General features: G+C 43.8%; 2 protein-coding genes across 2 annotated transcripts in view; one reads left to right on the top strand and one right to left on the bottom strand.

Annotated features, from left to right (window-relative positions):
- Window positions 1-23949, bottom strand: part of ATP11C (ATPase phospholipid transporting 11C) — an 895731-nt gene that overhangs the window by 646233 nt on the left and 225549 nt on the right. The gene's annotated exons all lie outside the window — the stretch shown is intronic.
- LOC118090360 (coagulation factor IX-like) lies at window positions 4513-18503 on the top strand. The gene is made up of 8 exons (XM_035126015.2): window positions 4513-4627; window positions 10188-10351; window positions 10808-10835; window positions 11459-11572; window positions 13069-13197; window positions 14184-14356; window positions 16287-16401; window positions 17542-18503. Exons 1-8 carry the CDS (start codon window positions 4561-4563, stop codon window positions 18084-18086), a joined length of 1335 nt encoding a protein of 444 aa, XP_034981906.1. The 5' UTR covers window positions 4513-4560; the 3' UTR covers window positions 18087-18503.

Raw genomic sequence — 23949 nt, 5'->3', positions numbered from 1 at the left:
TTTACGTAATATATGTTTTTTGTAAACACTGATTGGTGGGAGAACTGCATTGCAAAATTCTGATAAGTGCAAGGCTCCCCCCCCCCTGGCACCTGTGAGGTGGGGGCGACATTGCCATTCTAAGAGAGCAAGGGAGGTGCTCACGGTGAGTTCCGGCATCTCTTTTTCTAGAAAAAATAGTACTGGTACATGTAAATTTAGAAGAATGGCTGTGTTTTGATTCTTGTATTATTTCAGAAAGTGCAAATTTGATAGGTTCATCTTCAAATGCGAACTGGACTGAATTTCATGCCACCCCTATGCATTAGGCATTCACAATGGAACAACTACACTACGTTCATTTTTTATGGGGCATCTGCATAACATTGTGAACAAAAAAATTATTCCCCCCTTTTATGGTTACTCTGCTCAGATTCCTTTTTCCACCCGTCACAAAATCCAAGTTCTTATTAAAGTCAATGGAATAGTGGAGTGCATGTGACAGTCATCTCCTGGCTTGATTACTGTAATTGGTCTACGTGGGGCTGCCCTTGAAGCTGTCCCAGAAACTACAGTGGGTGCAGAATGCTGCAGCGAGGCTCCTCACGGTGTCCCTGCCATGGGAGCATATTCACCCAGTGCTTTCTAGCTGCACTGGCTCCCAGTGGAGTACAGGGTCAGATTTAAGGTGCTGGTTCTGACCTTTAAAGTCCTTCGCGGCCTAGGACCCTCATACTTATGGGACCGTCTCTCCCGGTATGCCCTGCGGAGGACCTTAAGGTCCATAAACAGTAATACTTTAGAGGTCCTGGGCCCGCAGGAAATCAGATTGGCCTCTACTAGAAGCAGGGCCTTCTCAACACTGCCCCCAACCTGGTGGAACACTCTGTCTCCTGAGACCAGGGCCCTGCGGGACCTGATTTCTTTCCGCAGGACCTGTAAGACAGAGTTGTTCCACCTGGCATTTGGCCTGGAGCCAACCTGATCCCCTTCCCCATTTCCCCCTTTTCCTTTTCTTTCCATATGAGGCTGCATTTTAATTTTAATTTTAATGTATTAAATATTGTTCTTGTATTTTAATCAATTGTTTTATATCTAGTGTTAGCCGCCCTGAGCCTGGCCTAGGCTGGGGAGGGCGGGGTATAAATAAAATTTATTATTATTATTTATTATTATATGTTCCGTCACTTCTCTCCAAGAGTCAGCTCTATCAAATGTATCCTTCTCTTTCCAAATACAACTGCATTTGCATCCACACACACACAAACAACCCTGCTAAATTGTGACTGGAAGGGTTAGAGAATAATGGTTGAGAGTACAAAACCTTTTAACCACAAACTGTGGTCCCAATCAAAATTTCCCTCTCCAACATTTGGGGCTGGAAAAAAGGGATTGATTGTTACAAGTTACCTGTCAACACTTCTCCAATGAAAATAGGGATGTCCTATTTTTTATTATTATTATTATTATTATTATTATTATTATTACCCTACACATCTGACTGGGTTGCTCCAGCTACTCCGGGTGGTTTCCTACATATAGAAACATAATAAAACATAAAACATTAAAAATTTCCCTATACAGGGCTGCCTTCAGATTTTAAATAATAATACCAACAACAACAACAATATTTATACGCTGTCCATCTGGCTGGGTTTCCCCAGCCACTCTGGCCAGCTTCCAACAGAATATAAAAGCATAATAAAACATCAAATATTAAAAATCTTCCAATACCAGTTGTATAGTTCCTTATCTCCTTGACTCGGGGGTTGCATAACTCCACACCCTCCAACATTTCTCCAATGAAAATAGGAACGTCCTAAGGAAAAGCAGGAGATTCTGGGGTCAAATCAGAAACTGGGACGGCTTCTGTAAATCTGGGACCATCCCTGGAAAATAGGGACACTTGGAGGGTCTGCTAGTCTGGAAGTGGAACCATTGTTCAACTTCCAGCTTAAAGCAGAGCAACCAATGGTTCGGTGCTGAGACATCAGAATTGGGGGATCTTTTCCAGCCATTTTTCAAAACAGTTCTGGGCACTTTTAGATAAAGACAAGGACAGTGTCCTAGCTGCTGTTTAATCATTAAAAATATCTCTGTAGGAGAAAGTGAAAGTTGGGACTTGTCAGTGAATGCCAACTTGTTCCTTAAACTGTTTGCACAGAGTCTAAGGTTTCTTTCGCCTGTTTTTCTTTCCAGATGAGACAGTTACCAGCAGATTAAAACAAAATCTGAGAATGCATTTGCTTTCAGGAAAAGAAATAGGATAGAACAGCTCTCCAGCAGAATGCACCATTTGTGATGAATTAATAATTGTATTTACTCATCTCATTGAGAATCTTTCAGGCATCCTGGGTTTATTCAACAAGGGAAGCTGCCTTTGAACAGAAGTGTTTCAAAGCCATGTGTGTGTTTCAATTTAATTTTTGTAGAGCCAGGCAAGGATTATGGTTGTTTTTTCCTGATAGTTACTTCCTGTAAATATTGGACAGGAGATGATGAAAGCTGGATTTGTGTTGTGAGTTCATCTGCAAGCCTAACTAAAAGAAAATAAGGAAGAGAGGAGGGAATGGTCTGTTCCCCTGAAGACAGACCCGCCTCCAAAGAACTTGGTTAAAAGAACTGGCCCAGCTCATTTGATGTGCAAATTGCTGAACCCAGGGCAAAAGTGGGGAACCTAGTGCCCTTCAGATGTTGTAGGATTGCCTGCAGGAAGCCCTAGCTTCAATCCCTGACAAAGGACTGGGGGAGACTCTTGCCTGAAACTCTGAAGAGCCATTATAGTATTTATTGTCAGTCACCAATACTGAGCTAGATAGGTCAATAATCCAACTTGGTATAAGGCAGCTTCCTGTGTAAATTAAGGACTCAGCTAAATTGGTAAAGAAAAAGCGATTTATAGGCGTTGCATATGCAATACAACATTGTGCCACCAGGTGGCACTGTGGTCTAAACGACTGAGCCTCTTGGGCTCGCCGATCAGAAGATCGGCAGTTCAAATCCTTGCGGTGGAGTGAGCTCCCATTGCTCTGTCCCAGCTCCTGCCAACCTAGCAGTTCAAAAGCATGCCAGTGCAAGTAGATAAATAGGTACCGCTACAGCGGGAAGGTAAATTGTGTTTCCATGTACTCTGACACTCATCATGGTCCTCCATGCGCCAGTCCTGCTGACCACATGACCCAGAAAGCTGTCTGTGGACAAACGCCGGCTCCCTCAGCCTGAAAGCAAGATGAGTGCCGCAACCCCATAGCCGCCTTTGACTGGACTTAAGCGTCCAGGGGTCCTTTACCTTTTTTTACCTATAACATTGTGCCACCAGATGGTGATGTGGAATCCCGTTTTTCTCCACCTGTTTTCCCTGTTTAAATTTATGACACATTTAATTGAAACATTTCTTTGATACGTCTAGATCCAGCCTAAGTATCCATTTGATCACAACATTGAGAACTAGAATCTTACTTAAGGGATGGGCCATAGCTGAGTGGTAGAGTGTCTGCTTTTCATGCATAAGGTTCCACCTTCAATATCTGGCATTTCCGATGCGAGAGACTGAAACTCTGGACACTCACTGCCCCTTAGGGTGGAAAATGCTGAGCTAGATGGAGCAGTTCCTATGTTGCAGCTTCAGAACATGAGTAACACAGGGCATGCACCATCGTTTGGGAATTTAATTAGCTCCCTTTTGACAATTATCAGTACAGACTAATGCAAATTAAGCCGGATCAGGATTGCTGGGCTGTGATCTATTGTAGCATGGAACCTTTTCTTCTCATTTTGAAATGCAAATCCCAGAAATGAGGATTGAGGGGTTTTTTTTTTGGGGGGGGGGGTTGCAGAGGAAGTTAAATGTTTTATTAGATACTACAACAAACAGCCAAAATGAAAAATTAATATGCTTGTTTCCATTATTGCAAAGGTTTCTTGAACAATTGTTTGTGGGGGAAGGCTATTGTGGATATTGGTTCTATCTGTGTTTGCATCCAACAAATTATTTGCTTTCCTTGTTTTCTCACATTTGCATATCCGCATACACAGAAAACAAATAATAATTATGACTCCTGCTGAAGTGGTTAAACAATCCTTCTTACCATGGAACTCTGGGAGCCATAGTTCTCTAGGGGGGGGGATCATGGTCTCCTAACAGCTCTCAGCAGCCTTAACAAACTACAGTTCCCATGATTCCCTGGGCAAAACCATGGCTATTTAAAGTGATATGATACTACTTTGATGGTCTGGTATGGTTGGGGCCTTAGTCATTCCCCCACCTCCCCAATCTTCCTCTCATAATCCAACGCCCTAAACTGTAGTTTACTTAATTTGGGCATAAATCAGCACCACCTGGAAATGTTCATTCAGGGACCATAAAGTAAGAAATGAACTGAGGGTTGAGCCCAAAATGAAATAACTTTTTACATAGCGGCAACCATTTCAGAAATGTCTATCCAGTGACCATAAATTTAAATATGACCTTGGAGTAAAGCCAAAATCAAAACAAATATGTACTTGCACTTCGGACCCCTAAACCAAGAGACATCCCAGTCCACAATTCATTAGCAAACCAGCCGTGGTGCTTTTAAGAAGATGGCAATCAGCTTCTTCACCCTTGCTGCCTGTCTCCTAGGATGCCACCTCTATGCTGAATGTGCAGGTTAGTTCATTTTAAAGCTAACTGGCCACCTGTGCTTCTTCTGACTTGAAAAGAGAGAGGAGCTCCGACATCGGATAAGGGACAAAACATTTACAAGCAGCATGAAATCTTTAAAATCCTATCTTCTAAAGATACTCCCGCCACAGGAGTATCATGAAGGACCCAATTTTCATTAACAGCTAGATCAGGGCTCATTAATCCAGCCTGCAAACCTTGCAGACCCTGCTGCCTGCTCGGTCAGTCCCTGCGCTAAACTGGCGCTGCGCGGAGGCCTTGCCATGCGGGGACTGATTTCTGCAACGCTTGCGCAGCTTCGGATTAGCTGCAAGAAGCTCCTCCAGCAAATCCAAAGCTGTGGACGCCTCTGGGCGATGCCTTTTCCTTCCCGCTGAGGCGGGCGCGTATGGCCAAGAGCTGAGCGGGAGGAAGTGGCGGCAGCGGACCCAGGCCAGTGGCATGGGCTATGCGCCCCGCGGACCCCTGGCCAAGGCTGAGGATGGCGACAATGCTGCTGGAGACAAGGCAGCGTTGGCAGCTGTGGCATGAGTGGCAGCAGAGGGGGTCCTTTGGGGTTTGGGGGGTGCTTTTGGGAGAGGGTGGGTCTGGCCCCCCGCAAGGTGTGAGGGACAGTGGACCGGCTCCCTCCTGAAAAGGTTTGCTGACCCCTGAGCTAGAGGAATCCTAAACTGGCATAATCTGGCCCTAGAAACACCTGGGATAGTCGCAGCCACACCTAAAGCTGAGCTCTGCTGGTCCCTGCCTATCAGGGCAGAAGGAGGGGGCAGCTTTTCTGTTGCACCACCGCCAGCCCAGCAGAGAGGCTGGTATCTTCTTCTGGCAATTATTATTACTTATTAATTTATTTGCTACTTAATACCTACATCGTGTGCTAGGATCCAGTGGGTTCTTGGCAGGGTGGTAATATGTCCTGCTTTACGGAGGAGCACCCTTTATTTGAACGAGTGCTCTATTTGAAGGAGAGTCACTGGTCCAAACTGGGCCAGCTCTAGGGGAAGGCTGGGTGGCGTGGGGCGCGGCGCCCACCCACCAGCCGCGGCAAGAAACAGAGCGGGGGCGCCGGAGCGATCTCCGCACTACGGCACCAGGGCGCCCGACATGCTTAAGTCGGCCCTGGGTCCAAATTCACTTTAAAGACTAAGAACTCATAAGAAGGGTACCCAGCAACAGTTAGCACTTGTGGGCTTTGCAGGGAGACAGGTCACTTGGCCATGGGCTTGGTGAATTCATGGCAGCTTCTGTGGCAGCAGAACTCCCCACCCCAACCCCTTCCCAATGACCTGATAAGAGTTGAAATAGATTTAAAAATTGTCGAGTAGCACCTTAAGAGACCAACTAAGTTTGTTCTGGGTATAAGCTTTCGTGTGCATGCACACAAACATGCTACTGGACTATTTATTTATTTATTTATTTCGACAGTGTCATACCAACACGGCTACCCACCTGAATGTGATAAGAGTTGGGCAGAGTCAGGCAGAGGAAGTTCGTGCACAATTTTAACCCCCTTCAATAGCACAGAACAGGGATTGAAGTTGTTATCTGTACACATTTCATCAGAGGTAACTCCCGCTCTGCTGCATAGGATTTCTTCCCAGGTCCAAAGAACAGATATTTCTAATCTGATGTGGTCTTTGTCTCTATTAGAGTACGGATTTAAAATAGACCCACTTGGGGGGCGGATATGCAAGGAAGAAGGAAGCAGCTACACGTAAACTTGAAGTCATAGCTAAAATGTAGACTAATAATAATGAAGAACAATGAACTCTGAGAGCCAGTGTAGTCTAGCGTCAGATTAGGACCTGGGAGACCAGGGTTCAAATCCCAATTCTGCCAGGAAGTTCAGTTAGTGACCCTGGGCCTATCACTGCCTCTCAGCCTAACCCACCTCACAGGATTGTTGTTGGGATTAAATGAGGAGGAGGAGGAGAAAAACCATGTACACCACCCTGAGCTCCTTGGAGAAAAGAAGGGACCAGGGGGGGGGGCATGCTTACTTGATGGAAGGGAAAGGAGGTTATAGAGAGTTTAGAGATCATGTCATTAAAAAGCCACTATTGAAGATATGGAGGGAAAATAGAGACATCTTAGAATCCAAAATTCCGTGGTGGGTTTCCCCCCCCAGAGATGACTCATTATTTAGCAAAAATACAGAAAGAAAGTGGGCAACCTACCAGGAATTATTAATAAAAGAGAATGGACAATTAAAATTAAAAACATATCAGCAAATGAAAGAGCACTGCACAAGCTGGCTACATTATTGTCAAATACAGAGCCTATTCCAAAAACATAGAAAAATTGGGTTTAAAGAGGGGAAATCTAAATTGCAAGAAATTCTGATAGAAAATAATGAAAAACCATTGGCAAAATTATACAACCATTTGCTAGAATGGGAGATGAAAGATGAAATAGTTAAAACAACCATGATTAAATGGGCTCAAGATATTGGGAGACCCATTTACAGCAACCAATGGGAGAAACTATGGAAAGAGGGATGGAGATTCACGGCCTGTGCAAGAATAAAAGAAAATATGTTAAAATTAATGTATAGATGGCATCTCACTCCAGAGAAAATTGCGAAAATCTATAAAACAAGCTCGAATAAATGCTGGAAGTGCCATGAAAAAATAGGAAACTATTATCATTGTTGGTGGCAGTGCAAGAAAATTAGGGAATTCTGGAATCTGGTATATGAAAAGTTAAAAAAGATGCTAAAAATAACATTTGAAAAAAACCAGAGTTATTTCTATTAAGCATGGTACCAGAGAATATCCCAGAAGACAGGAAAAACATCCTCCTCTACGCATCCGCAGCAGCAAGACTCCTAATTGGACAGCATTGGAAAGGGGAGAAAACCCCGACTATTTTAGAATGGCAGGAGAAGTTAGTAGAATTTATGAATCTCTCAAAAATGACAGCAGCAATCCGAAATACCCCCAGACAAATTTGTAAAAAAGAATGGAAGTATGTTGAGGACTTTTTGAAAAAAGAAGGATTAAATGTAGATTTGGTGATTTGCTTAGACTGAAAGATATACAGGGGAGTTGGAGATTATGTATAAACAATAACTGAAGTAAAGCGAGATAAAAGAAAATATGTAAAGGAAAGCGGTACTCAAACAACAGGAAGCAATTTTTATCTCTCTTTTTTTTCCTCCCTTTTCTTTTTCTCTTTTTTTGCCTCTTTCTTTTCTTTTTCTTAATATTTTTACTATGATATAGGATTGATATATTATTAACAGATATCTAATTAATAATCGATTATCCGGACTATTTGCTGCATAATATTTTTCTGTAAGGTTTTTTTTTTTCCTTTTTTTTCGTTTTCCTTTTTTCTTTTCTCCAATTTCAGCTATGTTTAATTTTGATTATATTTCTATAGTTTGTCTATTTTGTATCAGTTATCTGTTTATGGTTTTATGTAACCTTTTTAAAGAATTGAAATAAAGTTTCTTTAAAAAAAAAGAAGGGACCATGGGGGTTATCAAGTCCAAGCCCTGCAATGCAGGAATATTTTGCCCAACGTGGAGCTCAAACCCACAACCCTGAGATTAAGAGTCTTATGCTTCACTGCCTGAGCTACCCCAGGAGACAATGCCTTTAATCAATAAAATAATTTTGATCTTGGAGTATGAAGCCAAATGAGTAATTTTTTTAAAGGAACATCTGCAGGGAGTTCTCATTAAACCAGCCTTCATAATATCAGCTTGTTGCCCCCCTGATGATTTGGACTGCAACTCCCCTGCTAGCTGGGGCTGATTGGGATTGTAGTTCAAAACATCTGGGCAGGGCAGGAGGTTGAGAAAGGCTTTGATCAAATGGATATTATGTGTGGGATCACCTTAAAATATTTGGTTCCATGAGGTACATAGGAACCTGTCTTCTACAGAATCATACCATTGGTCCATTTAGCACCAGCTCTCCAGGGTTTGAGACACGGGGTTCTCTGTTCTACCTGGAATTACATTGACATCAAAATGTCAACCCGTCTTTCCCCTCTATTTTCCCTTTCTGGATAAAATCTGGTAAATTAAAACAAGATTTGAAAAACCCTTGTTGACAGCAACCCATTTGCATCAGGAAGGTCCCTTGGAACAGAGTAAAAAATAATATGCACATTTGATTTAATGATTAAATGCTTTCTTTTCCATTCCCATTCCATTCATTTAAGGATGTGTCTGTGGCTGCATAATGCAAACTAGAAACGCGATCCAGGCAAAGTTATGCATTTCAGAGTAACCTTGTTTTTTATGAGGAGAGTTGAGCCCCTTTTCGCTGCAGTCGGCAGGACTAAAGAGCATATAACTGGCTCTACAGAGTGTGCTTCAGTTTTTGCAAATAAGCCATGGGTGGCAATCAGAAGTTTAATTATTACCTTAAGTCAGAGCATGGGGTAAAAAAATGGACCCCAAAAGACATGGTCAGTCTGATGTCAGCTTCACAGCTGTCCTTGGATTATTCCAGGTCTGCGTTTATAACCGTGGCATTTGTTGCTCATGAGATGTACAGGTAGCATAATGTAAGATTTACATTTTACACGATGCATTTCATTAGTACAAAACTCACAACTTTATTCTGCACTTGGGTTAATACCTGCAGGATTGACGGGTCCGGGCGACATCATGCATGCACAGTGTGGGGCACGAGGACGTGTTGTGCGGACGCCCCATGGCTTGTATGCTTGGCACAAGCATAGCCCACAGCATGCGGGCACGGACACTGCTGAACTTTAAGGGGCCTGGCATGCCTGCTCATGGAGGATAAAGCAATCAGTTGCCACAAGCCATGAAGACTATGTTCTGCCTCTACGATCAGAGGCAGTAATGCTTTTGAATTTAGTTGCTATTTTCCAAAAGTTGGCCACTGTGAGAACAGAATGCAGGACTAGATGTATCATTGGTCTGATACAGCTGGACTCTTCTTATGTACTTGTAAAGCAGTAGTTCTCAAACTTTTTTCTCTTGCCCACACTGTCAAGATAAAAATTTGCTCATGCCACACTGATTTTTTTTAATTAATAAAAACTACATTGGAAAACAAAATTAAAAAAAACTCCTAGCAGTTCTTGATTAATAACATAGAACACAACTACAGTGGTACCTCGGTTTAAGAACAGTCCTCTTTAAGAATGATTCAGTTTACAAACGCCACAAAACTGGAAGTAGTGTCCCGGTTTATGAACTTTACATCGGTCTAAGAACAAAATCCGAACAGCGGAAGGGCACCGGCTGCGGGAGGCCTCGTTAGGGAAAGCGCGCCTCGGTTTAAGAACGGTTTCGGTTTAAGAACGGACTTCTGGAACGGATTAAGTTCATAAACCGAAGTACCGCTGTACTTTAGAATGTGATCATTGGACATTCCAGGTTCAATTCCTGGCATCACCTGGTAGCATTGGGAATACAGGGCTGGAAGCAGCACCAGTGATGCAATGATTAGGGCAGGGAGGCCCCCTCACACTCATGCAATTCCGAGGGACGGGGTGGTGGTGGTGGATGGCATTGGAAGCAGCCTTCTCAGTGGATTTCTAATTTCTTTTCCTGTTTAAGTTTTTGTTAACAAGAATGAGGCAAATGCTCTATTGCACCGACATAAGAGGCACAATACTGGCTTACTGGAAGAAGTTCTGCAAGGAAACCTTGAGCGTGAGTGTATTGAGGAAGTATGCAATTATGAGGAAGCAAGAGAAGTCTTTGAAGACGACTTGCAAACGGTAATCGTGAGATCTCAAATGCTGGTCATTGAGTACTTTGGCGAATGAGCAGGTGGGTGGGTGGGAATGTTTGTAATGTTCTTTACTAAACGCAACTAGGACCACATCCACAGCAGGCACTTGAAGCACCAGGGCAGCCCTTAACAGTCATGGCTTTCCCCCAAAGCATTAGGGGAACTGTGGTTTGGGAAGGGTGCTGAGAGTTGTTAGGAGGCTCCTGTTCCCCTCCCAGAGCTCCAGTTCCCAGAATTCTCTGGAAGAGGGATTGATTGTTAAACCACTCTGGGACATATTTCAGAACAGAAGGGCAGTGCTGACCTATGGTGTGAACCTGCCAAAATGCTTGTGAAATGCCTGGATGTCAATACTAAAGTAATATGAATGTTCTATAAACCTGTTTGCTGTTTCTCTGCCTGCATTTACCATTGAGGTTAATGTTAATAATTTTTCTTGTAGATCATATTTTGGAATACATACACTTACGGTAAGCAGTATCTTTTGTCTGACTTTGATTACCTTCACCAACCCGACTACCTTCACCCACCAAATGTGTTCACTAACCAGATGGTTTGGACACCAACTTCCATCACTCCCAGCTGGCATGGTGTGGGGCCAATGAGTTTTTTGGTCCACAGTTTCTGGAGCGAACCAGGCTAACACAGGCTGCCGCAGTATTCTGCGTTCATCAAATAGCAGCCCACAGACCACTGAACTGTGCTATCGCATGGAAGAAGCTTGGGTCTTTAGTAATACATTGAATATGCCTAGCATCACACTGGATTTCAACAATGATAGCTACAATCTCCCATGGCTTTGCTTTGAACTATTTTTGACAATAGGCATCATTTAAGCCAACCACAGCTGTCTTTTTTTATGTGACATTAAACCATAGCTATCATTAAACAGGAGTGCACACTTCCACACTTCCAATGTCCTCCTTGCAGTGGGGCTGGAGGAGAAGGGGGGGCATGCTACTCCTGACTCACTGCCCTGTGTTTTCTTTTATCTTTTGCTTCTGCGGTAAAATGCATTGATAGCCATTTGTAGATCACAATATGACTGATGGATATCCTTAGTTACAGTTACAATTGAATCTTGATTTCCAAGGTGGCGAGGGATGCAAGTCAAGACCATGCATGAATGGTGGAACATGTCAATGCCGACCCAATGACTACCTATGTCTGTGCCTAGATGGATATGAAGGAAGGAACTGTGAGATTGGTATGTTAATGGGGAATGGGTGCTCAGTTACCTGGAACCACAAATAAACCACTGAGCCTCTTGGGCTTGCTGATCGGAAGGTTGGCAGTTCGAATCCCCACGACGGGGTGAGCTCCCATTGCTTGGTCCCAGCTCCTGCCAACCTAGCAATCCGAAAGCATGCCAGTGCAAGTAGATAAATAGGTACTGCTCCGGCAGGAAGGTAAAAGGCATTTCCATGCACTCTGATTTTCGTCATGGTGTCCCATTGCGCCAGAAGTGGTTTAGTCCTGCTGGCCGCATGACCCGGTAAACTGTCTGTGGACAAACGCTAGCTCCCTCAGCCTGAAAGCAAGATGAGCATCACAACCCCATAGTCGCCTTTGACTGGACTTAACTGTCCAGGGGTCCTTTACCTTTACCTTTGATAATAATTATAATAGCAATCTAAACAAGTTAAGGTGTTATTTTTTTAAGTAGGGCTGTAACAACACACTAGAAAGTGAGCAGCAATTCTAAAAGGTGGACCTGTCCTGGGTGGTTGTTTCATATTTGAAGTGCCACGAGGAGGAATTGTTCTGCCTGCTCCACAGCTGAGTATTTAGGAACACTGAAATCATCAGGTGCTTCAGTTTCAACAGAATGGTGTGCAAGTTCTTCTACGCTCAATGGAACTTAAAACAACAACAACATAAGCCATTCCAAAGGAAGTTATTGGAGCATTCCAAATCATTTTACCTGTGCAGAAAAGAGTAGATCCATCTGAAAGGCAATACATGGCTATCTGCACTGATCATTTTGCAATGCATCCCTAATTATTATCATTGTATAATTATAAGATTATTGTATAGTCTTAGAATATGGTATAATCTTAGAAGGGGGTGTGGCTCTGAGGTGGTGGGGTGTGACTATCACAAAGGGACCCTGCGCTTCTGAATTTGCCGCGACACTACAGGCTGTGGATCTGTGGCCAATGATGTCATCAGCATAAGACCATTTTTTAGAGCTCAGTGATATGATGATGCAATAAAGTTGAGGAGGAGTGGGGTGTACTTTTGCAGTAAGGGTCTGATCCACTACCTATGACACCTGTATGCTGTGGTTTTAGACCTTACTGATTGGAGGACCCAATCTGAATTCCCACAATCTTGGGTTATCAAAGTCTCTTAAAGCATTGTCCACAAATAAAGTGTTTGCTCTTCTGATGTTATTGGACTCCAACTCCCATCAGCCACACTGGCTGGAGATGATGAGGGCACCACACTGACTAGCCCTACATTACAGGGTTGTTGTGAGGTTAAAATTGAGGAGGAACGATGCATGTTGCCTTGAGCCAACAGAATGAAATGCAAGTTTTAAATGGAGATCATGAGATTACCATGCCAGTGTTAACCAGATCAAAAATTTGGTTGATTTGGGGGCATCCTTGTTGTACCTGTTTCATGCCACAAGTATGTTCTTATATTTTGGCAAGTTTCAAGTAAAATTCAATTTAATTTCAAACCTCCCCCCATCAGACCTTGCATGCTCAGCGAAGAATGGAGGTTGCAAGCAGATATGTGAGAATGGCCCTACAGGGAGGGCAGTCTGTTCCTGTGCTCCTGGGTACAGACTGATGGAAGACCAGAAGAGTTGTGAACCAACAGGTAAAAAATTTGAGCACTGTTTAGTAATGTTTGACCTATGAATCTTCTACCCTTTTAGTGGAATAAAACTCCAAACCTGATGTGGGAACAGGTTCCATTGAAATCCCTCCAGGTGAGGGATTTGTGTGCAGACTATCCAAATCTGGGTGGAATGGGTACTAGCCAATAGCTACCTGCAGTTGTCATACCAGAAGGTTCACTAGTCAGTTGCATCTGGGATGGGATGGGGAGGAGGCTTTAGTTTTTCCTGCCTCTTCATGAAGCGCTAAAGAAGCCTTTTTAAAAAGTGAGAAGTCGGGAGGGGGATGTTTCTTAGATCTCAGGCTGGTGTACTATTTTGCTATTAATTTAGACTTTTGTCTTGTTATGTTTATCAATAAACTTTAGTGTGAATTGCTAGTGGGTTGCCCAGTCTTGGTGGTATGCAGTACAGTATACTGTAATGTGAGACAGCCTGTTGAATCCATGCTTATTTTATATCTTGCAATGTGCTGCAATGGATTTCCTTACTACTGGATTCTTTTCCGGCATTGTTGTGAGCTGCTTTGGTTCATGATAGAACACCTGCCTTGCATTCAAAAGGTGCCAGCTTCAATCTCTGGTATATCCTACTACTGTATGTCTCAGTCAGTGGAGGCAATCCTGAACCCAATGGACAAATGGAGAAAGGCTCTACCACCTGTGATGCAGGCAAAAGTCCTATGTTCATTCCCCATCATGTCCTAGGAGTGCTGGAAATGCCTCCTGTCTTAATTCCTGGAGTGCTGTTGCCGGTCAATATGGACCTGATCCAACGGTCCACTTTAACATAAAGCACATTCTCAAGTTTATGGATTACCCTCCAAAAGCGGACACACGAATGAGCCGGTGATGCTTGCAGCTGCAGCCTCACATCAAGGAAAGGCTAATCCTCAAATTCTAGCAGGTGTGCTTGTGCACCGGAGCCTACTTTCCAGTGCATGAGTGATTTTGTAGTTTCTCCACAGTGCCCTTTCCATGCGGGAGGATTGGAGCTCCAGAGGCAATGAACAACAGAAGCAGCAATGCTACCAATGACCCCAGAGAAGTGTCTGTCAATAAAGCCCAGATTGCTCTTGTGGGACCAACGCCTCCCGGGCCAATAAACACAAACAGCAAGAAGGGGGAAGTTCCGTGGCAGGTAATGCAACAAGAGTTCGATGTTTTGCAAATGTGGTGGCTATAGAAGGCCCACATCAGGCAATCTGCAGGAGAACCGTTCCCTCTAGTTAAAGGGGTGGGAAACATTTTTCAGTCTCAGGGCCACATTCCCTTCTGGGCAATCGTCTGGGAACCACATGCCGAAGGAGGTTGGATTACTGCAATGCATTATACATGGGGCTGCCCCTGAAGACAGTTCGGAAACCAGCTGGTGCAGAATTTAATTGCTCACCAGAACAAGACAGTTTGAGCATATAATGTCAGGCCCAATTCAAAGTACTGGTGCTCACTTATAAAGCCTTAAACAAATCAGGACTGCTATACCTCAAGGACCACCTCTCTTCATATGAACCAGCCCAGACCTAGAGATCATTCTCTGAAGCTCTTCTTCATGTGCCTCTTCCATGAGAGGTCTGGAGGCTGGCAACATGAGAACAGGCCTTTTCTGCAGTAGCTCCCCATCTGTGGAATGCATTCCCCAAGGAGGCTCAGCTAGTGCCTTCATTATACACATTTAGGTGCCTGGCAAAACATTACCCAGGCCTTTGGCCATTAAATAATCTATGGCGTGTTAAAGTTGTGGGGTAAGGGAGACTGTTACTATGATTATTATTTTATTACTATGCTATATATTACTATGCTTTTTATGTTTGTTTTAATTATGCTCCGTAAAATGTGTTCTTAATGTTGAACCCGCCCTGGGACCTTTTGATAAAGGGTGGTAGAGAATTTGAAATCCAAGTTAGTGCCTATATAAGACCAGTTGAATATTCAACTTTCAAATTCCAAAAATGATGGATGCTAAAAAAAGTTGTAACATGACTTTGGAATTCAAAGGTTATTTTGGTCAAATTAATATAATTTAGTTTTGCTTGACAAGTAAAATGTGTGTAAAATTGCATAGAAATCATTAAAATGATTGCCAAATACTTGCAAGTAAATTGTTGCTGTTGTTTAGCATTACCTGACATTTTCAGAAGATCAGATTAAAATTCTTTGGTTTTCTGAAAGCAGTTTATGTGCTTCTTCCTCAAATGTAGACTTGGCCACTCACAAAAATAACAGCAAAACTGAATTCCTCACACCCAAAAACATATTTTTCAGACACCTCACTGAAGAAATTGGAAGAAATTAAGTTTCCCTACCTAAAATGACATACCCTACCATCACAGCCTCTTGCACGAGAGAATTCTACATTTTAACTAAGTTGCTTCACTTTACTGCCAGGTAAATCTGCAAAGGGGGACGCAGGTGGCGCTGTGGGTTAAACTACAGAGCCTAGGGCTTGCCGATCAGAAGGTCAGCGGTTCGAATCCCTGCGACGGAGTGAGCTCCCATTGCTCAGTCCCAGCTCTTGCCAACCTAGCAGTTTGAAAGCACATCAAAGTGCAAGTAGATAAATAGGTACCGCTCCAAGCGGGAAGGTAAACGGCGTTTCCGTGTGCTGCTCTGGTTCACCAGAAATGGCTTAGTCATGCTGGCCACATGACCCAGCTCCCTTGGTCAATAACGTGAGATGAGCTCCGCAACCCCAGAGTCGGTCACGACTGGACCTAAGGATCAGGAGTCCCTTTACCATTACCTTTGTAAATCTGCATAGGATTGCATCCTGAAACATTCACTCAAGCCTTCCTGATTTTTGATTTCTATGCATGTAGGCAAAGGCACTTGAGATATAAGTAAATACACTTAACCTGCTACTGTATTTCTCTCTGGGTTTTTTTTTTAAAAAAAAGTCTTTTGTTTGAGTACTCTTCCATTTATTCTTTGCAAATTTCAGTGTGCTGCTGCACCATCCAGCCTTTGCTGCCCTCTAGGGGCAGCTGCCATTAACACTACCATTGGACTGTAACTGCATATATGCTTTAATGGGTCGATCCTGATCTCATCCTGGTTTTTTTCGCTCACAGGTTTATATGCTCAGCTATGAGAGAAAAGAACTGTGTGGTGGCACAATCATCAATGAGAAGTGGATTGCCACCGCAGCACACTGCATTGACTATGGGCTACACACTGTTGTGGCAGGTAAGTGATAGAGCAACTTTGAGGTGTGGCTGGAACAACCTTTGGCTGCATTTTTGCTTAGAGTCTCAGGGAGGCTTCTCAGAGCAAACCAGGAGGGCTGGAAGAATGAGAAAGCTGGATACAGGTTTCTTGGGGGCCTTACTCTGTTCCTAGACTTTGGGGGTGGGGTAGGGAGAATGCTGTTGAGCATGTACTAAGTGCATGCCCTTTCCTCAGGATCATTATTCATGTCCGTCTATTTATTTTCCTTTAACAACGTTAATGTGTCATTTCATTGTAAGACAACCTCTAAGCAGCCCATAAAAAACTAAGCAAAGTATCTAAATTGTTGATAAGAAACAGATATCTTAAAATATTCAAAAGACAATCAAACTTGAACCCATAGCTTCAAGTTACAAGAAAGGAGATTCTGACTAAACAAAACTTCTGACAGTAAGAGCTTCTGACAGTAAGAGCTGTTCAACAGTGGAACAGTCTCCCTTGGGAGGTTGCGGACTCTCCTTATTTGGAGGGTTTTTAAGCAGAGGTTGGGTGGCCACCTGTCATGGATGCTTTAGCTGAGATTCCTGCATTGCAGGGGGCTGGACTGGATGATCCTCAGGGTCCCTTCCAACTCTACCATTCTATGATCCTGATCAACAGTAGCTGAAAAGAAATAAGTATCTTGATTATAAATATATTGCATCCAGTCCATTAGCCTGAGGCTGATTTACTGAAGAACAGAATTAATATATCCATTCTCTCCAGTTGCTTGAAAACAAAGAACTCACACAACCAAGATGGATGCCCGCAGATTAGCATATACACAGATCTGTAATAGTATCTCTTTCATGTGACTGAGCCAGCAGAGATAAAGCCCCGTGATGCAGCCACTCTAATGATTAACCTGTTAGGCTGCTCTTCAACAGAACTATCCATGCAATGCTTCACAGTTCAACACAGACACATTGTAGAGTTATTTTTTTCCATTTCATTATATATTGTATACTTAACACTGGTGCCTTGAGTTCAGTGCTGGAATCATTGCTTTAATCTGACGCAGCCTGGAGCATGCAGTGTTGAAAACTAAGTGTATGTCCGGAATGCCAAATTTCCCGTTTAAAGAACCTGTGCATATCCAATCGCTCTTTTTTTCATCAGGTGAGCACAAAATGGATGCTTTCGACCACACTGAACAACAACGTCGGGTGGTAAAGGCGATTCGCTACCCTGCATACAACATTACCCACAAGTACCACAATGACATTGCACTTCTTGAGCTGGATTCACCGCTGCAGCTGAACCATTACATCACCCCGATTTGCCTTGCGGGTGAGAAGTTCACAAACAACCTTCTGCAGCATGGATCAGGCACGGTGAGCGGTTGGTGGAGACCAAAGGACCAAGGAAAAAGAGCCAGTGTCCTCCAGGTTCTGAAGGTGCACCGTGTTGACCAGACCACTTGTCAGAGGGATAACGAGTCTACCCTCTTGCCAAACATGTTCTGTGCTGGTGTCTCTGCCACAGCTAAGAAAACGCACCAGGGAGGCAGTGGAGGCCCTTATGCCATAGATGTGGAAGGCACCTGGTTCCTAACAGGCATAGCGAGCAGCTGCGAAGAGTGTGCATTGAAGGGCGATTATGATGTCTTCACTGGAGTTGCAGATTATGTTCAGTGGATAAGAAACACAACAAAGCTTGCATAATTTAGCCAGGGGCTAGATGTCTTCAGTTCCTTAAAATAATCATCTCATGGTGGTGTAAGGTTGGGCGGGGGAATATAATCATCCTAAGGTATTGTTCTGAATTTGTTTTCTAGAATTAAAAACAAAGAAGGAAGCCCAGCAGCACAAATCTGAAAACAGTTTGCATAGGAATTGTTGTCCGGAAGAGTAAGGATAGTTAAAAGGTAGTAGAAGGCCAATATTTAGTATCACAAGCCACACCAGATTCAGCTCACAACCCGTTTTTCAAAAGTACCTCCGCAGGTTGTTATAAAGCAAAGTTCTGTAAACTACTTTGGAAACTTAGCATTTTAATGCTCTTGCCATGCTATCAGCACTTATTACGTGTATAAGAATGAAGTGCCATAAAACCACAAATAAATTACCGCATTAAAAACAGCACCATTTTGAATTCAAAACGTCACAAAACTCGCCACATGGGACAAAACATTCAGTGTGTATATGTGTGTGACTCTTTCAACAGATAGATTTAACACATATTTACAAACATGCTAACAGCATAGTTTACCAGTATATTTCAAAATGAGAGGAATTTTTTTGGGGGGTGTAGTTTGGAGTACCATAGTGTTATGAGTTGATGGGCAGGGGAGTAGGCTGAATGTCAAGACCCTTCTAATTCCTGGATCCAGCAAGTGTTTAAATCTAGAAGTTGGAAGCTAGAAGCAGGCTGGGAATCCAGAGAGACAGAGCCATGGCTGATTTCTGTTAGAATCCAAGGCTGTGGATTCTACCAAACAACCTCCCCCCACTGCCCCATCATAGCTTCAGCTTGTACATATGTATGTGTAAAGAAACCATATATTATAAGGAAACCACAGTCTCTACTGTACCTCATTCCATAGGAAACATGAAGCCTGGGTAAGTGCTTGAAACCCAAGGAAATCTGCAACTGTTCGGTATTGGGGTGTCATGCAACACTGGTGTGAGAAGTGGGTTTTGTGTTTCCTGGAAGGGGACCTGTGACCAAGATGTGCCAGAGGTGAAGTGGAAGAAGGAACAGCAACACTCCTTGAGCAGTTCAGCTCCAGCAACAGATGAAGCAGTGAAGCCAGCAAGACATGGGGCGGCTTGAGCACATGATCCAGCGACAGTTTGCTGAGGTGAAGCAGCTGCAGAGTGTGTGAAAGGCCTCCTTGGAGAGAAGGGTGTGGCTCCATGCAAGTTGAGGGTCCTGCTGAATGAGATGCTACAGGGGGTTGAGAGTGACCCAGGACCCAGCTGCAAGGCACCCAGCTGGAATGGATGGCCGAAGAGATCCAGAGTGTGGGTGGGCAGCTGAAAACAAGGGGGGGAACCCACATTGGGGAAATGTGTGGTGGCTAGAACTGATAAGCTGCTTCTGATTGATTTCTCCACTCCCTGGGAGCCTGTTGTGGAAGAGGGGGTGAGGGAGAAATTGTAGGTGTGTGTGAACATGCAAGAGGAAGAGCCAGTGCCTGAGGAATTGGCAGTGGAGGAAAACATGCAGGAAAATTCAGAGACCTGTGTGCAGGCACCAGGGGAGCAGCCGGTGTCTGCTGAATTGGGTGAGATGAAACCCTTCAATGGGAATGTAAAGCTTTTAAAAGTCTTAAGATTGCAATCCTAGACCTGTCTACTCAGAAGTAAACCCCATGGAGCTTTCTCCCAGGTAAACAGATATAGGATTGCATTCTAAGACAGTACATTCAGGTTTGCAGAACCAGCCAGATTCATCAGTAAAAGTGCATACCATTCAGATCTAGCAAGATGAGATTAAAAGGCTAAAATACTGTTGCACCCCACCCCACTCTCTGAGCAGTGTGAGATTCCAGGGGTTCCAGGCGCTTACCCAGGGTTTGTGTTTCCTTCAGAATGAAGTACAGCAGAGACTGTGGTCATTAAAATATATGATTTATTTACACACATATACAATCTGAGCCTATGATGGGAGGGTTCACAGCAATAAGACTCCAAGATGGTCTTGCTTCTCCCATAGCCACAACCTTGGATTCAAACAGAAAAAGCATGGCTCCGACCCTCTGCCTTCCCAGCCTGCTACTTCCAGCCTTTGTCTTTTTAACTACCACTGAGTTAAGGAAGGAGGGTCCACCCATTTGTTTTCTGGCACCGAACCACTTCCTTTGTTTCCTTAATAGCTCATATTTAGGCCATTACCTTACCAGGAAGCTAGCCTGGCTATTCTAGGAACTAAAATCTTTCCTTAGATTTTTAACAATTGCTGTACCCAGGTATTAGAAGGGTCTTGGCATACAGACTGCTCTTTCCCCACGCAACTCATAACATTATTATTTTGGTGAAAATCAATATAGACATGGCTATCTTTTAAAACTGTTGGAAGCCACATATTTGGCGCCTGATAGGATCCCATCATTCAAGCTATAATGGATTCAAGGTATCATTTTCTTGCTGAGTGGTATAATACTGTTGAACTGATACATTAGAAAAGCATCAGAAGGCATTAGCAATTTAGCATTTGTAGATGCATAATGTACCCTGCAATCAGATGGCAGTTTCGCTTTAGCTCAATAAGTGCCTGCTACAACATCACCACCCAAAATAAACACGCATGTTCTTTTGCAAGCTTTGCAGTAAAACTGTGGTTCAACAGCCAAGACTGATAATTTAAAAGAGTTCCAGCTCTCCTACAGGAACAAAACTCCAGACTTTGGGGACCATTTCAGTAATCTAGGGGTAACCAGCTTGGTGCCCATGAAGCCTCTGAGCCCTGAGCTCCTCACCCCACTCCATTGCCCCCTTGACCATGAGAATCTGAGGGTGCTTGACATTTTCTCCCTTGAGAAATACACAGAGGTGAAGGAGGAAGTTGGTAGTTTCATTTTTAATGTCGCGGTCTAGTCCAGTAACATATTCCATAGAGAAAGATACATAGCCACAGATAACTCTGAGTGGGCAGCTTGCCCTGGTGGAGGTTTGAAGCTGACCAATCCCTTTTAAGCCTCTGGTTCCAGGCGGTCTCTCCAGCACCTTGTGACTCTTAAAGGACCAACCCTCTGGCCTGGTACACTTCCTTCAGTGCTGGGCCGGTAAGGTCTTGACAGGGGTATGTGTGTTCCTTGGGGGAAGGTGCTCATGGGGGTCCACGCTCTGACCCTACAGATGCAGAAGGTCGGTAGAGACTGGTCCATTAGGGCAGATGGGACACAGTACACTGCCCCACCAACCTCAAATCTGCCCTCAGCCAGTGCCCTCCTGATTACCTTCTTGCTTGTATCCAAGTCCAGGGGCTGGGGCTGGTTGCCAGTTTCCTCCTCCTCCTCCTCAACCTTGGTGTTGCCCTTATAGGACTCAGCAGCAAGGAGGATGGGGACAAAACTAGACTACTGTTGGCCTCCCTGCTTACTGCCCTCCCATTGGACATCAGCCATCACTGCAGGAGGCTCTTGGTGGGGGGGGGGGCTCATGTTCATCAGCTTCTGCTCCTGCTTTCCACCAGCAGACTCACAGCCCTGCACCTGGTCTGATTCCTTGGGTGGTTCTACACACAGGGGAAAACACATACTATAAATAAGTTATAAATTAAATCGTTATAACAAAAGGGGGGAAAAATCACACGTAAAATTGCCTAGAAAAGTTTTGTGCTCTTCAGCGCCATCTGGTGTTGCATGTTTACAACGCTGGGGTTTCTTTGTTTTTTACTAATGTCGCTGAGTCCCTTGGCTGGAATGTCTGTAGCTCCTGACCCACAAGCCTTAGCAGCTGCTGAATTGGGGCCATGACATTTACAGGTGCTTTTCAAAGCCCATGATTAATTCTACTTTTAGTCAGATCACTTGGAAAAGCAATGAGTGTGCATGCACACCTTCTCTCATTCTGTTTCTCCTGGGAGGAGGCTGAGTAATCCAAATGTACCTATTGGCTTAAGAAGGTTGGCAACTCCTGCACTAATCCCTTCAGTCTTGACATAGCACCTTATTGGTTTATTGATGCCATTGCAGATAAGCTTTGCACACAAAAAAGGAATGAATTATGTAAACTAATTAATTAATTAATTAATGAGGTGGGACCATTCTACCCCAATGCAATCTTAAATAATTAAGATAACCAAAAAGTACAGCCTTACTGCAGACAGGAGTATTGCTGTTTGGTGCAAATGTAGATATTGAACTCTGTCTGTTTTGCAAAAAGTACAAAGTAAACTAAGAAGAACAAAGGCAGCCATGTACATCAATAAGAAAAGTCAGTCAGCAGCTGGTAACACCTCTATTAGGTCCAACCAAAAAGTCACAAAAAACACAACACACTTCTGGATTCTCTGGAGATCTTCCTCAGGGGGAAATGATAATAAACACAACAGTAGAATAATTAGTTAAAGCTATGAGGTGGCTCACAGATTTAGTCTAAAGCCCCATGTGCACTATACATTTAAAGCACCACCAGCCCACTTTAAACAGTCATGGCTTCGCCCAAAGAATACTGGGAACTGTAGCTTGTTAAGGGTGCTAAGTGTTGTTTGTAGGCTCTCCACTACTCCCCTCCCATAAAACAACAATTCCCAGAGCGCTCAATTCCTGTTCCCAGGGCACTCTGAGGTTTACAGCTCTGTAAATAGAGCCCCCCTAACAACTCTCAGCCCCCTTAACAGACTATACAGTGGTGCCTTGCTTAACGAATGCCCTGCTTAATGAAATTTCCGCTTAACGAAAGGATTTTTCGAGCGGAGTTTGCCTTGCTAGACGAATTCGTTTTATGAAAAATTCATCTAGCGAATCGCGCTTTCCCATAGGAATGCATTGAAATTCAATTAATGCGTTCCTATGGGCAAAAAAAAATATCAATGCATTCCTATGGGATTCTCTAGACGAATTTTTTCGTTATAAGAAAAGACCCGTGGAACGAATTAAATTCGTCTAGCGAGGCACCACTGTAGTTCCCAGGGGGAATCATCTCCTTGAGGGGGAAGCATCTCTCTCTTAGAGTGGTATAATACTTCTTTAAATGTATAGCGCAAATAGGCCCCAAGACAGAGATTTCAAGCTTATTCCTTCTGAAGTGCTACATATTTGGATTACTGGGATCAAGAAGGGGGAAATGGCAGTAGTGCTCCATTTATTTGAGAAACACTCAGTTTATAATCCCATTCTTTCCCAAATGAAAACTGCGTAGGCAGGGAATAGAAGTAAGGAGAAGCATGGCCGTCTTCCCCTACCCCTCTCTATCCTTCTGAGTTGTTGATATTTGATGATGCAGCAATGCTGAGGAGGAGATGGGTGTGCTTCTGGATGATGAGTCTAATCAGGGGTGTCAACTTGAATAAAATATTAGGGGGGGGGGGGCAATCAAGCACCACTCTGCATAATTGATGGCAAAACGCAGCTCACACACACACACACACACACACACACACACACACCATTTGAATGGCAATGCCAATCAATTTTCGGGGGGCCCTCAAATATTTTATTGGAGGGACTTCAGCCCCTAAGAGTTGACTCAAATGGGTCTACTCCAGTGTATAGGGTTTATTATAGACTTTATTGACTCACAAGGCAAGATGGTGAAAACTCACTTTGGGTTCTCTGTGAGCTCCACTAACCTGGTACCCTCCAGGTGCTGCAGAATGACAATTCTCCTGACCCCTGTGCTGGCTGGGGTTGGTGGGAACGGTGGGAGACACCAGATCGGCGAAGACTGGTCTAAAGACTGCCATGCTTTTCCTCACTTCTATTCCCTGCCTACACAGGTTTCATTTGGGAAAGAAAGTGTAGAAACCAACCTGCTTTGCATAGGTAAAATTTGCATCCACTGCCCCACCCACTTTGGCCACCAGCTCTGCCCACCATTGGCATGTGGGCCTTGGAAAGTTACCTAGAAGAGAATCTAG

This window comes from Zootoca vivipara, chromosome Z (genome assembly GCF_963506605.1).
Source record: "Zootoca vivipara chromosome Z, rZooViv1.1, whole genome shotgun sequence".
Lineage (NCBI taxonomy): Eukaryota > Metazoa > Chordata > Lepidosauria > Squamata > Lacertidae > Zootoca > Zootoca vivipara.
Note: the sequence above shows the minus strand (reverse complement) of the source record. Positions and strands in the feature narration are given on the sequence as shown.